This window comes from Gymnogyps californianus, chromosome Z (genome assembly GCF_018139145.2).
Source record: "Gymnogyps californianus isolate 813 chromosome Z, ASM1813914v2, whole genome shotgun sequence".
Taxonomy (NCBI): Eukaryota; Metazoa; Chordata; class Aves; order Accipitriformes; family Cathartidae; genus Gymnogyps; species Gymnogyps californianus.
In genome coordinates this window covers 72423511-72435852 of record NC_059500.1, presented here as the reverse complement: position 1 = coordinate 72435852, position 12342 = coordinate 72423511, and the positions used below count along the sequence as shown (strand labels likewise).

General features: G+C 38.1%; 1 protein-coding gene across 1 annotated transcript; it reads left to right on the top strand.

Annotated features, from left to right (window-relative positions):
• Positions 1 to 11993, top strand: SUB1 (SUB1 regulator of transcription). Its single transcript, XM_050913315.1, has 5 exons — positions 1 to 18; positions 1937 to 2009; positions 3690 to 3809; positions 9203 to 9311; positions 11744 to 11993. Exons 2-5 carry the CDS (start codon positions 1938 to 1940, stop codon positions 11821 to 11823), a joined length of 381 nt encoding a protein of 126 aa, XP_050769272.1. The 5' UTR covers positions 1 to 18; position 1937; the 3' UTR covers positions 11824 to 11993.
• The last annotated feature ends 349 nt before the right edge of the window (positions 11994 to 12342 follow it).

Genomic DNA, 12342 nt, shown 5'->3' with positions numbered 1-12342 from the left:
CAGCGCGCAGAGTAGGACGTGAGTGTTGGGGTTCCCCCCTCGCGCCCCATCGGGGCCGTCGCCATTTTCTTCGTCCCCCGCCCCCGTCGCTGACTGCCGGGGCCTCGGCACCTCCTGGCCGGCGCGGGCGAGGCGCGCTGGGCAGCCGTGTGACGAGGTTTCCCCTTTTCCTCGAGTGCCCGCTGTGCCCTGCGGGAGGGATGCCCCGCTGTGGAGAGGGCCTGGGGCGGGAGGAGGAGCCGCTGTCGAGGAGAAGCTGCCATGTTGGGGGGGCAAAGAGGATTTGAGTGAGGGAGAAAATGGCGGCGCGGAACCGCCCGGCTCCGTTCCCCCCACACCGGGATCTGACCCTGCCCGCTGACGACCCCGACCCTTTTTTTTTTGTGCTGCCTTTTCTCTCCTCCGCCGCCGGTGACCTGCGGCCCACTTGCTGCCACTCTGCCCGGGGGGAGCTGGGCGTCCTTGCCCGCGCCCCCCTATTCGGGTCCTCGCTCTTTTCCCCTGGGGGGCAACGCAAGCCGTGGAAAAGAGGAATAGGGGAGGAAAATGGCGGCTGGGATCCGCCTACCTGGTGTTCCTAGTTCGTCCTGGCTTGTCTTTCCCCTCTACCTTTCTTCGTTCTCGGTTGGCCCGTCTCATTCTGCCCTTGCTGTCACCTGTGCTTCAGTGTCTCCTCACGCTCTGCCTGCCAGCCTCTCCCGAGGGGCATCTACCACTCCCCATTTCTTTTTTCTCCAGTTTCCGCCCCTGCCTTCCTCCATATTGTCGCTCCCTCATCCTGATGTGGACCCTGGGGTTATCCCCTGCTGATGCCCGCGCCCCCCAGTCTTTTCTTGTTCGGCTCCCTGATTTCACGTCATCGCTGTGCTTATTTTTGCGTTGTCCCATTCCAGCTCTCCTCTGCCTCCATCCTGCAGCGTGGCTTATGTGTGCTTCCCCATACCCTGTTTCATTTTCAGTGCTACAGCTTCCATCGTTGTGCTCCAAGCTATTATGACAGAACTTACCCTACTTTAGAACCACCTTGATCCATTAGCATTATTCAGACTCCATTTTTTCATTTGCATGTGTTTTTTTCACTGTCAGTTTAAAAACTTTGCTATTCCTTTTTTTTTTTCCCTGAGGTATGCTTCTTTAATCTTAGCCTTTCCTAGCTGCAGTTTATTTTATACAGTTTCTGTCTGGGATGCTTATTTTTATTCTGAAAGAACAAATGAGCTATTTATTTGTTACAAAGAGTTTCTAGTAGGAGGCAAGATGTGCAACTGCTATATCTAACCACATGTTTGCATACTAGAGAGATGTAGAAGCACACTTGGCAGCATGCATTCAAAGAAAGTTGAATGTCCACTTGTCTGGCAAATGAATAGACTCTAGTGACTGATGTGTTGAAGCTGCAGTGGAAATATTAATTGCAATACTGTAGTTCACTGTAACGGAGGTGTTTTTCAGAGTTTTGTATTATTGGTGGGAACTTTAGCTTCATGTATGACAATTGTGCAGTGTGTTGCTTGCAAATCCAACTGGGTGAAATGCCCTTGTAAGAGCATAGATAATGCTGGGGCCTTAATAGTTTGTATTTGTGAAAGTAATATAAAGAATTCAACTGGGGGACAGCATTGTATTGTATTTTTTACGTTATGGTTTCTGGCATATCTAGGGGTGTATGAAACTGATGAAAACCTGTTCCTTTTTAAACAGTTCAGAAACTGAAACACTGCATTTAATGCGGTTGCAGCAAAGAGGGGAAGAGATGCAAGAGGGAAGAGTGAGATTGCATCTACAGTGTGTATTAAAGCTTATATGAAAAGGCAGGAAAGTCTTAAGGAGGGTTTTGAATAAGATAAGCCTTTACAAACAAGTTTGAAGATGGCTTTCCAGCCGTAATGGGATGTATTCCTTGTATAGTGTTCTCATGTTATTTTTCTCTTCCTAGAATGCCTAAGTCAAAGGAACTTGTGTCTTCAAGCTCATCTGCCAGTGATTCAGATAGTGAAGTTGACAAAAAGGTGAACATTATATGCAGTTTATTACTACTGTATTAACTCTTCTGTTTCAGGCTGAGGTTAAGGAATTAGGTGAGCATTATGTCACAACATGCATGTCATTCCATGCAATTTATCAGACACTTAACCTAAACCCCTCCCCGCCAACTACAACAACAACAACCCCACCTCCCAAGATTAGGATTTGGGTGGATAGAATGCTTTTTGCCTTGCAGTAAACTTTTTTTCTTAAGTTGCATTTTGCTCTCTTCAGGGTTTTCCATATGACATATCTAACCACAAGCTTCCTGGAATTCTTTGCTGCTTTGTGGCAAGTGATAGAAGGCTTCTGTATAAGCTGCCCCTGGTGGCAAGAATTTAGACTAAGTTTGAGGACAAACCCCCTGCCCCCATTTTGGCATCTGGATTACTTGTCTAAACCAAAAACTTCCACTTGCCCTGTCCTTCATGTGCCACTTGCTTATCTTGTTCGCATGTTCTTTTTCTCTGTTTCAGATTCTTACATTTGCTGTAATACCATCTGCTAGTTTCTCATGTAAAAGCTGAGCCAACCTGAATGTCTTTGAGTTTATTAATTTTAACATATGTTGACTGTTTTAAATGTATAAATTGAGTGTTCCCATTTATTTTTAATAGTTATTTAATTTATAAGTTTGTATAGATGTACCAGTCATTATGAACAAAACCAGAAAAAACCAGTGACTTTATCTTTTTAAGAAATGCTAGGTGGTAACGCAGACATCAGGTCTTTTAATGTAGTATGTGAAGAGACTTGGTCTGCTTTACTGAATTGGTTCAAACGTGACTTGATTGCACTTTGCAAATTAGGTGTTCTGTCAGATGGTAATATAAGAGAAAATGGTCAGGTGATTTTTTTGATAGGGAACTGTATTCCTGAAAAGACATAGTCTAACAGTCTGCTTTAGTGGGCAGTAAGCTGGGGGGTTTTTTTTTGCCCTATTATAACCTCCCATATTTGTTGGAACTGTTTGTCTTTAAAAGAGGTTAACCAACGTATGATTCCAGCAGGTGAGACTAATTTTTGGTATCTTTGTATTACTCTTTTTTTGAGGCAGGCATGGTTACTATATAACCATTAGTAGAAATAGTAACTTTGTAGCATCTGCAGGTAATTAATTTACAGGTGATATTGTCTGAATGTTTTCAAAACATGTTTAATTTATCATGCTATGGACAGAGATTGGATGCTGATTTAAAAAAAAAATTACTCTGATGGAGGTGATTTCCAGATCCTTTCTTCATTATCTCATCTAGTTTTTTTTTTCTTTTTGAGATTTGTAAGCTGTCCTGCATTTTTTGTTGCACTCAATGGAAAGGAAGGTGAAACTTCCATCAGACTTTAAATCTTTTATTAAAACTGCTAAACCAATGGTATTATTGCGCAGAAAGAGTAGGGTTTTTGAAATGTATTTTAATCTAATTCAATTCTGTTTAAAGCCCAAGTATTATGGTAAACTTCACTGCGAACAGAATTAGGCTTATTTGAAGATTTTTGTTTGTTTGTTTAAATTCCAGTGTAAATGTACAGTATTGGATTCCTGCCTTTACAGCAGGAAGGTGATAATGTGCATTGCATAGTAGTAGCTTGTGACCTCTAAACTTTTCTGTAACTTGTAGAATGAGTTGTGATTTATGCTTTTCTTTTTTTATTCTTGCTCCAAGGCAAAGCGGAAAAAGCAAGCAGCTCCAGAAAAGCCTGTAAAGAAACAAAAGACTGGTGAAAGTTCAAAAGGTGCAGCTTCTTCTAAGCAAAGCAGTAACAGAGATGAGAATATGTTTCAGGTAAAATTGATGACTCTTAGAGCCTGGTTAAGGTAACATGTTACATCATATTCAGTATAAATTTTATGAGGTGATCTGAACATCTTGACAGCATAGTGCTTCGTCTCCTGAAACCTTGGCCAAAGGGGATTACGATGCTAGCATGCAGATGAGATGCTCCGAAAAAGCGTTGTCAGTTTTCGGCAGAGTAAAAGAATCTCAGTTGTAGCAATTGATCTAACCCTCATGTCTTTGCCCATGGTAACTCTGGGTAGTCATTTTGTTTCGGTAAATACAGCACTTACCATGAGTATACTGTAAATATTAGATCAGGACTGTCTCTACATGGAAATGTTTTTTAATCAGGGCTCTTGAAAGAAAGGTTCTTGGAAACCAAAGTATGGACTCTTCATTCCTATTTAACTAGGTCAAGGGCAACTTGGCTCCTGTATTATAAGACAGTGTCTTGGAATAAGTTTTGCTTGTTCCTTTGTTTTGTGATGCAGGTTTTTCTCACCGAACATCCAGAAAGATTGTAATTTTTGACATTGTCCTTGTTTTTAAGATGGGAGGAATGTACATTTTTCAGTAGCAAGATGCCTTTGTGAATTCAGGGTATTGTGGTTCCTGGGATTAGCCGAGGCAGTAGCAGTATGTGCTGAAAGCTGCGCAAGAATATGCGTAGCTGAGAATTACCTGTTTTAGGGGTGTGGATCAAGACTTATTAAATGTCTCTGACTAGCTGGCTGGAAAGGAACTTAAATTCTTAGACACTTTGATTCTTAAGTTTGTGAAAGGGTATGGGAGAGGTGTCTAATAAGGTGGCCCCAACACTAAGTAAGGCAAAAGAAATGGTTTTGGGCTGTAGCTGTGCAAAGTAATATGGCAAAAAAATAATCTTTTCTAGAGAGAAGACCTGCTTAACTGACACTGTAATACAGGGCAGTTATTTTTAATGTATCAATTCTCACTTTCCTTTTCGTGTATAGTTGGGAGGGAGAGCTTCAGTTGAAGACAATGCCTGGACTTCCCCATCGAAGGAAGAATATAATATTTTTAGTTCTGCTGGGGCATGCTTTGAACCATGTAGGAAAAATGAGATTGTGTCTTCTACACCTTATGAGGTGAACTGCAGTTAGAACGCGAAAAAACTGTGTATAAGCTTTATGCTATGTTTGTAATAAGTTCAGAAATTCCAGCCTTGGAGAAAGCTGTTAGAATTTTTAATACCCCCCTGACGCAAAAAACGCCAAACCCTTTCAAATAAAAGCAAAAGTCTTTGCGTGCTCTGATTTCTTTCAACCTTTTTGACCTAAGATAATAAAAAGTTACTAAAAACAGACAGTAGAGGACTCCTATTAGTCTGGTAAGAACAGGATTCTGCCAGTGTTGCATATAATACAGAAAAAGTATTTGATTATCACCTTGACCTAAAACATCAGTGTTACTTAGTTGCTGCCTGCCTTTTAGTTAATCAACAAAAATTTTTTTAGATCGCTTATTGTGTTATGTGAAGCATTGTGAGTTTTTTCATGCTACATCAGCGTATGTGTGTTAACTAAGATGCAACTGTTTCAGTGTAGAAATAGCACTGTAGGTCTGAGATTACTTCCCCTCTCTCCCCCCTACCCAGGAGAGCGTGCTAGAAGATCTAGTTGCGTGTTAGTTTTTTAGGTATGGTTTTGTTTGTTCTAGGGCTATTAGTAATACTAGAAACTCTCCTTTCTGCTTTCCCATGGCAGTAAAATGATCTCTGATGTGCAAGTGACTTTGCAGTATAACTTGCAAGTGTGGCTTCAGCTGATGAAAATCAGGCTGTAAAGCATCCATAGGATAGTCAGAAGTTCTGTGGTGTCCATATTGTGTGTGAGAGTGGCAGCAAATGACATGAAACTTACAGGCTTCTTGTTCTACACCCTCAGGCTGTGTTCTTAAAGTATACAGCTTCCCTTAATATAGAGCTCATTGTGGCTGCTGTATTCAGAAGATTCAGCATTTTTATAAAGATCTACATTTCATTATTTTTGTTTGAGACTAATGTTGGTGTAGTGGTATTCTTGAAACTAGTTATGAAGAATAGTATAAATGTAAGTAGAGGGGAATTAATTCAGTATAAGAGACCAAGTGTATTTTATTTATTGACTTGTCTTGGCCTTTTTAGGTTTTATAGGTAGCCTAGTGTACTTTGGAATTTGTTAAAGGATTTGGGTGCAGTTGGACTGCATAAATTTATCTTACTCCCATTTGTGATGTATTACTAGAGGCCCTGAGGACGAGCGTTATTCATGTTAATGTGGAAGGATTTAGTGTTGATACATTAGATTCCTGTCTGTGGCTTCAAGGCAATGTGAGTCCTGCATCACGTGCTTTGCTTAGTTTGAGAAATCCTGTCATCTACCTATGCCCGATTTGGATAAGGTTTGTTAATGTTGCCAGGATGCAGTATTAATGACTACCCAGAGTGGAACCACATCGCATGATCAGGCATTTCACTGACATTGTTACTTCAAAAGTCATCCGTATATGTGTTGTCCTGCCTCCCCCACCCACTCCTTTTTATTATTTTTTTTTTTTTTTTAAGTTTGGGTTGTATTTGCTTTTTGACTTGTGAGAAATAAGTTCTTTGGTTTCCCAGTTAGTGTCTTCATCTATCATAGGCTCCTGAAAGGAGATAAATATATAAGTTTATGATGTTCTGGAAAGGTGATTGGTTTAGCACATTAATTCTGAAACTTAGGTGGTCACTGATGCATTTCACGATCAGTTTGCTGTGTTGCAGATCTCACTGTTTACAGGACTTTTTATTGTGCTCCTTCTAATGCTATACGTATAGTTAGCAAAAAAGCATTCTTCTTTCTTAGCTGATGTTTCTACTTCCACAGTGTGTGTACAATTTAATCAATACAAACTGGAAATAGGAGGAAGAACGGTGAAGAAAGTGGTTGCTGAAACTTATACAGGAAGTCAGTTGCATAGCTGTGAAAGGAACTGAGATACAGTTCAGTGCATTTTATTCTAAGAAATGGAAACCTGGAAACAATGCTTTTTAATGTCTTCTGATTTATGTAATTCAATAGAATAGTATAAGGAGCTTTAGTATTTAATAAAAAGCATATGAACTTGTCTGTGAAGGTTGAACTGCAGTAACTACGCTGCTATAAATCAATACAGCCCTTGGAACACTATTGTGGTTATAGAGATACAAAGATATCTTAGATCAGTGAAATTATTCTAGGACTATCAGCTGCTGCTTGAAAAAAGAATTGTTCAGAAATGAATCTGTGCCAGAGTTGCAGGTGACTGAACGTCAAGAAGGATCAATTTACTTAAATAGTTAAATCTAGATTTTGGTTGAGGTTTTTAACCTTAGATGTTAATTGAAACCGTACTTCAGAAGCCTGTTTAAGCTTTTAGCGGTGACAGCTTTTGCATAGAGTTCAACTAAACATTCAAAATCTAATGTGAACATTCAGCTGAAATCTAGACAGTGATGTAAAACCTAACTTAATTTCAGCATTTTCATGTGGAACTGCTTCAATTTAAGGTAGACTTACTGATTCAGTATATGTGAACTTTGCATTATTGCCCCTTGCCTTACTGTAGTTAAATTAACACATATAGTCTTATCCTTAAAATTCAAATCTGAAACCCTTTTAATGTATTTGCAGCTGTAAGCTGCTACATTGTATCAGATTTTACTTCTTAGAGCAAATCTGGAATTACTTGGCAATGCATTAACATTCTTTGATAGCCCTGGAAAAAAAAGGTGCTGCGGAGTACTACTACTTGAAGCTGTTCTTAGAGGTGACCTTAAAAGTCACTGAAGCGTTAAAGGGTAAAACCAAGAAATGTTGTTCATGTAGGCTATTTAGGATATTCTTTGCCAGCAGTGCTGATGGACTCAGGCATGGTGCCAAGTTTGGTCTGAAAGAACTAAGCTACCATGACATCATGCTTTATTTTTGAATATTAAATTTGTAGTACTGTGAAAGTATTTAATAAATCAGTCAAAAAATACTCTCTTATAAACTATAATGTCATGTTCATTTTAAAGGATACTTTGAAGTAGGAAAACTGCTTCAGGCTTACGGTATCTAAAGATACCCTAATTGTTTTAAAATCAATTTTAGAGTTAATTTAGCATAATCTGCATAAGAAGAAAAATTACTTTAAGCAAACATAAAGCATTCTTGTTTCCATCTATTTTGTGAAATAACAGCTTATGACTTAAACATCTGTGGATGATTTTAGTTGATTGGAGAGTTGTTCACCTTTCTGGTCAGACTTAATGCTAGTAAGATGTGTTTGGGCCCTCGTTAAATTGTATCAAAATGCAAGATGTGTAAACTAAGGAAGTTATAAACTAAAGTTAATGTTTTTTCAGGAAGGAATATTTTATTTTTTAAATTTTTTTTACTTTAGAATGTGTTCTTTCTTCATAAACTGTATCCAGAAGGTGCATACAGAATTCTAAGAATTTCTTACATGAACTGTGTTTGATTGTGTTTTTATTATCTAATTTCTGATTCTCAAATTCACATTATACTTTGAATGTATGTGAACAAGTAGTGTTTTATCAAATTTGGAAAGATCTTTAATGAGCCTAAATATGTAGTGTAATGCATAGTTGTCAGTGTGACTGCTCCCCTTTCCCTGTGCGCGCCCTCCCCTCTCCCCCCCCCAACCCCCCGAAAAGCGCCCTCATAATTCAGGTAAGCCATTGTGGTGCAGAAATTACAGAATTTCAAAGTAATTTCATACTATGCTAAATGCTGGTAAACTTAAAGGATTTGAGTGTTTTTTTGGAACACCTGGTACAGTGAGATAGTCTTTTAATCATAGTTCCAATGAAGTGCCATGAGAACTTGAGAGCGGGCATGGGACAGTTGGTGTCTAAGTTTCATTTCCATCTGTATTTACTGTGTTTAAAAAAAGAACAAAAAACCCCTCTAGAAACTGTGGTTATCTTGTGTGAATATCTAATTTGCTTTCTGTACATATGGAATGGACTAAAATTTAGATTTGGGAGTAGAGCTCCCTCTTTCCCTGTTTATTTACAACTGCTGCAAACAAAGATGGTTATAATAGAGGCAAAATTTTATTTCAGGAAACAGGGAATTAGTGGCTTTTGTAAGAAGTAAGCATTTTAAGAATATAGATATTTTTATTCTAGGAGAGCTACTTTTGCATTGAGCATTGAATGCTCAACTCGTTTTAAGTTGTTCATCCATTTATATTGTCATTACTTATTAGCCTACTGATTACTCTGGATTAAGCTTTTGATCTAGTTGTTTCTCTGCTGTCTAAAATAAGCTGCAGTGTGCAATGTCACATGTCCGAGTCTAATACTGCTGGGAGAACAGAATGCTGTAATCTGTAAAATACCTAAAAGACCCTTATATGTGTTTTGACAGATTGGCAAAATGAGGTATGTCAGTGTTCGTGACTTTAAAGGGAAAGTCTTAATTGATATTAGAGAATATTGGATGGATCAAGAAGGTGAAATGAAGCCTGGCAGAAAAGGTATTGTTCTGCTTCATGTTATTTTTATTAAAACATTGTCTGCAGTTTGCTGGAGAACTTTGTATATCAGATTTTTATACTTTGTTGCTACATGATATTTTTAGAGCAATATTTTTACATTTTTATAATTTATATTTTAACAAATGATTAGTTTTACCTGTAGATTATAAACAAAAGCAAAGTGGGTTTGCTGGCCTGAGTCTCTTTTCCTAAATGGATTCTCCATGATTTATGGAAAACAAGGCATCAAATACAAGCAAATTTGGTATGGGAGTTACAAACATAGCCATACTTTTTTTCTCCCCCCATTGATTAACTTAACACAATTTCTTTCTTTTATTACAATTGGATTTCTTATTTCAAAATTCACTGAAAGGACTTATTTGTGATGTTAATTTCTTTAAAATAATTATGTCCTTCAATTTCTATCAAATTTTAGATTAAAATAATTAAAACATTTAATGTGACTAATTTTGGAAAAAAAATATGTCTTTTAGCTGAGGTGAAAATACCTCAAGTGTTCAAGTTTTGGTACTGTGCTTCTAATCTGCAGCACAGCATAAGCCATTGTACCTTTACTTGCCACTCCCAGACCTGCTTTTCATGGCATGCCTTTACTGAACTTTGCCACCTGCAAGATGAGGATGTGAGGATAGTTGCAGTAGTGCTGCTTTGCTTAATGGCATGTTGCTTCTGTTAGAAAAGCCTACTTGGAATCGGTTTTCATATTGCACCAAGGAAAGAGGTAAGTATGAAACATTCTGCCCTGGAGATTGAAGACATTTAATGTACAATTAGCATAAGGTTTGTTACATTCTTCTGGTGTGTCCAGGAGCAACTCAGTGAATAGACATTTAGAAAGCTTTAGAAGCATTTTCAACATTTCTTAAATAACTACTGAGAATAGGTTTGTATGAACAGGTGTACTGGTACTGTACAGGAAAATTTCTTGTTTTGGATTTGTTGTTGCTACCTAACAAAAAAGATTACTCTAACTTCTGAGGACTTAACCCGCTGTGTTTTGAGGTGGAAGTCAAAAGTGTATGCAGTTTGAGTGGCAAACTACAATGAGATTTGATGGGTAGGCCAAGTGACAAAAATTACATGGTGTAGATAGAAATGTTTATCAATGTGGCAAAGGAGTCTGGATTTTATTAGGATAAAATTAATAATAATCTGATACAGTATGTGAGTCTAATGTTCCATTGATGCACTTATAAGCTGCTTATCTAGCTATCCTAGAAACAGTATAAGCAGTTGAAATTGTGTAATAAAAAACAGAAAAGAAAAATCCAACAGTTTAAATTATTGTGTCAGATGGTTTCAAACAGCAGGTCTGAACTGTGTGCAGTTCATCTGGTATGTGGTTCAGGGACACCTTGATGATGTTTGGTCCCCTAATAATGGTTAGCACACCTGACCTAAATGTTTTCAAAAGAAACCTGCACTCTAAAGACTGGTGGAAAACTGCTTAGAGTAGCTCCATGCAGACTGCTCGCTGCTCAAAATCGTGGTGGTGCTCTGATAAGACAGTGATGGTAGAAGAAAGGCGATGAGCCCCAAAAATGGAATTCAAAGTTTCACCCGTTTTCAGGTCCTGCTCCACCTACAGGGAGAAAGCAATGAAGGAAGCCTGATCACTGAGGGGGGAGAGTGGGGGTAAATAGTAGAAGAGCCTGGCTGGAGAGAGTATGAGAGGTAGGCCTATGAGTCTGTGCTTGCATAGAGTTGGCATAGAGATTGTAGGGGAAAAATGAGGAAACTAAAGCACAAAGGAAACATGTGCCTGGACTCAAGCTTGAGGAAGTACAAATTTAGAACTGAGGAGGTGGGTTGTGGGGCACTGAATAATTATTGATTGAATGTAATTAGAAATTATAGTGAACTTGAAGTGAAAAAATAACTTTGTGTTGGTTTGTGAGTGCTAGGGAGTAGAATAGAGTCTCTCTAAAATGTTACCTATAGTATGTGTTATTTACAGTGCTTTAAGAAACAGGAGGGAAAAACCCCCAGAATTATGGTACTTTAAAAGTGCATAGAAGTTCATTCCACAGAGGTATGGCTTTTAGGAGCCAACAGGAATACGAATGATTTCCTACTTCTCACCCAGGCCTTTTGTGCTGCCTTCTATCAAGCCCAGAGCTGTATTTTACTTCCTGTGTTTACCCTAATACTTGTCAATGAACTTGTTACACCGTACTCATTTTCTTTGTAATTGAAACTTGCCCAGAGATAAGCTAATGTCTGAAGTTAAACTGAAGTATTCCAAATGAGTAGTTTCACTTTGTAACTGAGATGGTTGTTGAAGTAGCTCAAGCATTAATAGGTATGACGTAGGCTTTGTGTATGAAACCAGCCTTGATAGTAATTATGCAAGATTGTGCACCACAATTTTCTTTTTGTCTTAAGTGTTTATTTTTAATGCATTTCAGGTATTTCTTTAAATCCAGAACAGTGGAACCAGCTGAAGGAACAGATTTCTGATATTGATGATGCAGTAAGAAAACTGTAAAGACAGAGCCATACAGAAACTTTTATCATTTTAGTTGTTTTAAGCGGTCTTTTTACATTGGCTTTTGTTTTCTAAAATATTGTTTTACAAGCTATTGTATATTTGGATTGCAAAACGATTTGTAAGATGAATACTTTTTTTATGTGCATTAAAAGTGTATTCTGAGTGAGGCTATTTGTGTATACTTTACTAAAAGGAAATGTGTTGCTTTCACCTCATGGTGTAAAATAAACAAATCAAATAATATGTAAAGCATACTTGTTTATGGCCTTTTGATTGAAGGTGTTTGGTGATAAGGCCACCTAATAGATTTAGTCTTTGTTTTAGTTTCAGTTTAGTTAACAGTTGATATGAGTTTGTTTTCTGAGGAGATTTCTTAAAATGTCTCCATTTAATTTTTTCTTTTATTTCATACTCCTTGGTATTGCCCTGACAGCTTTCTGCTTTAAGACTTGATACAAACAGTGAATACTTGGTAAAACACATTTTTGTAGATAATTTTAAATACTGTATTTGCTA

Bases quoted from the DNA above. Each gene is read 5' to 3' on its own strand.
- SUB1 (XM_050913315.1), top strand. From the start codon at position 1,938: ATGCCTAAGTCAAAGGAACTTGTGTCTTCAAGCTCATCTGCCAGTGAT. The intron at 2,010-3,689 runs GTGAACATTATA...TCTTGCTCCAAG, and splicing joins ATAGTGAAGTTGACAAAAAG to GCAAAGCGGAAAAAGCAAGC. The intron at 9,312-11,743 runs GTATTGTTCTGC...AATGCATTTCAG, and splicing joins AATGAAGCCTGGCAGAAAAG to GTATTTCTTTAAATCCAGAA.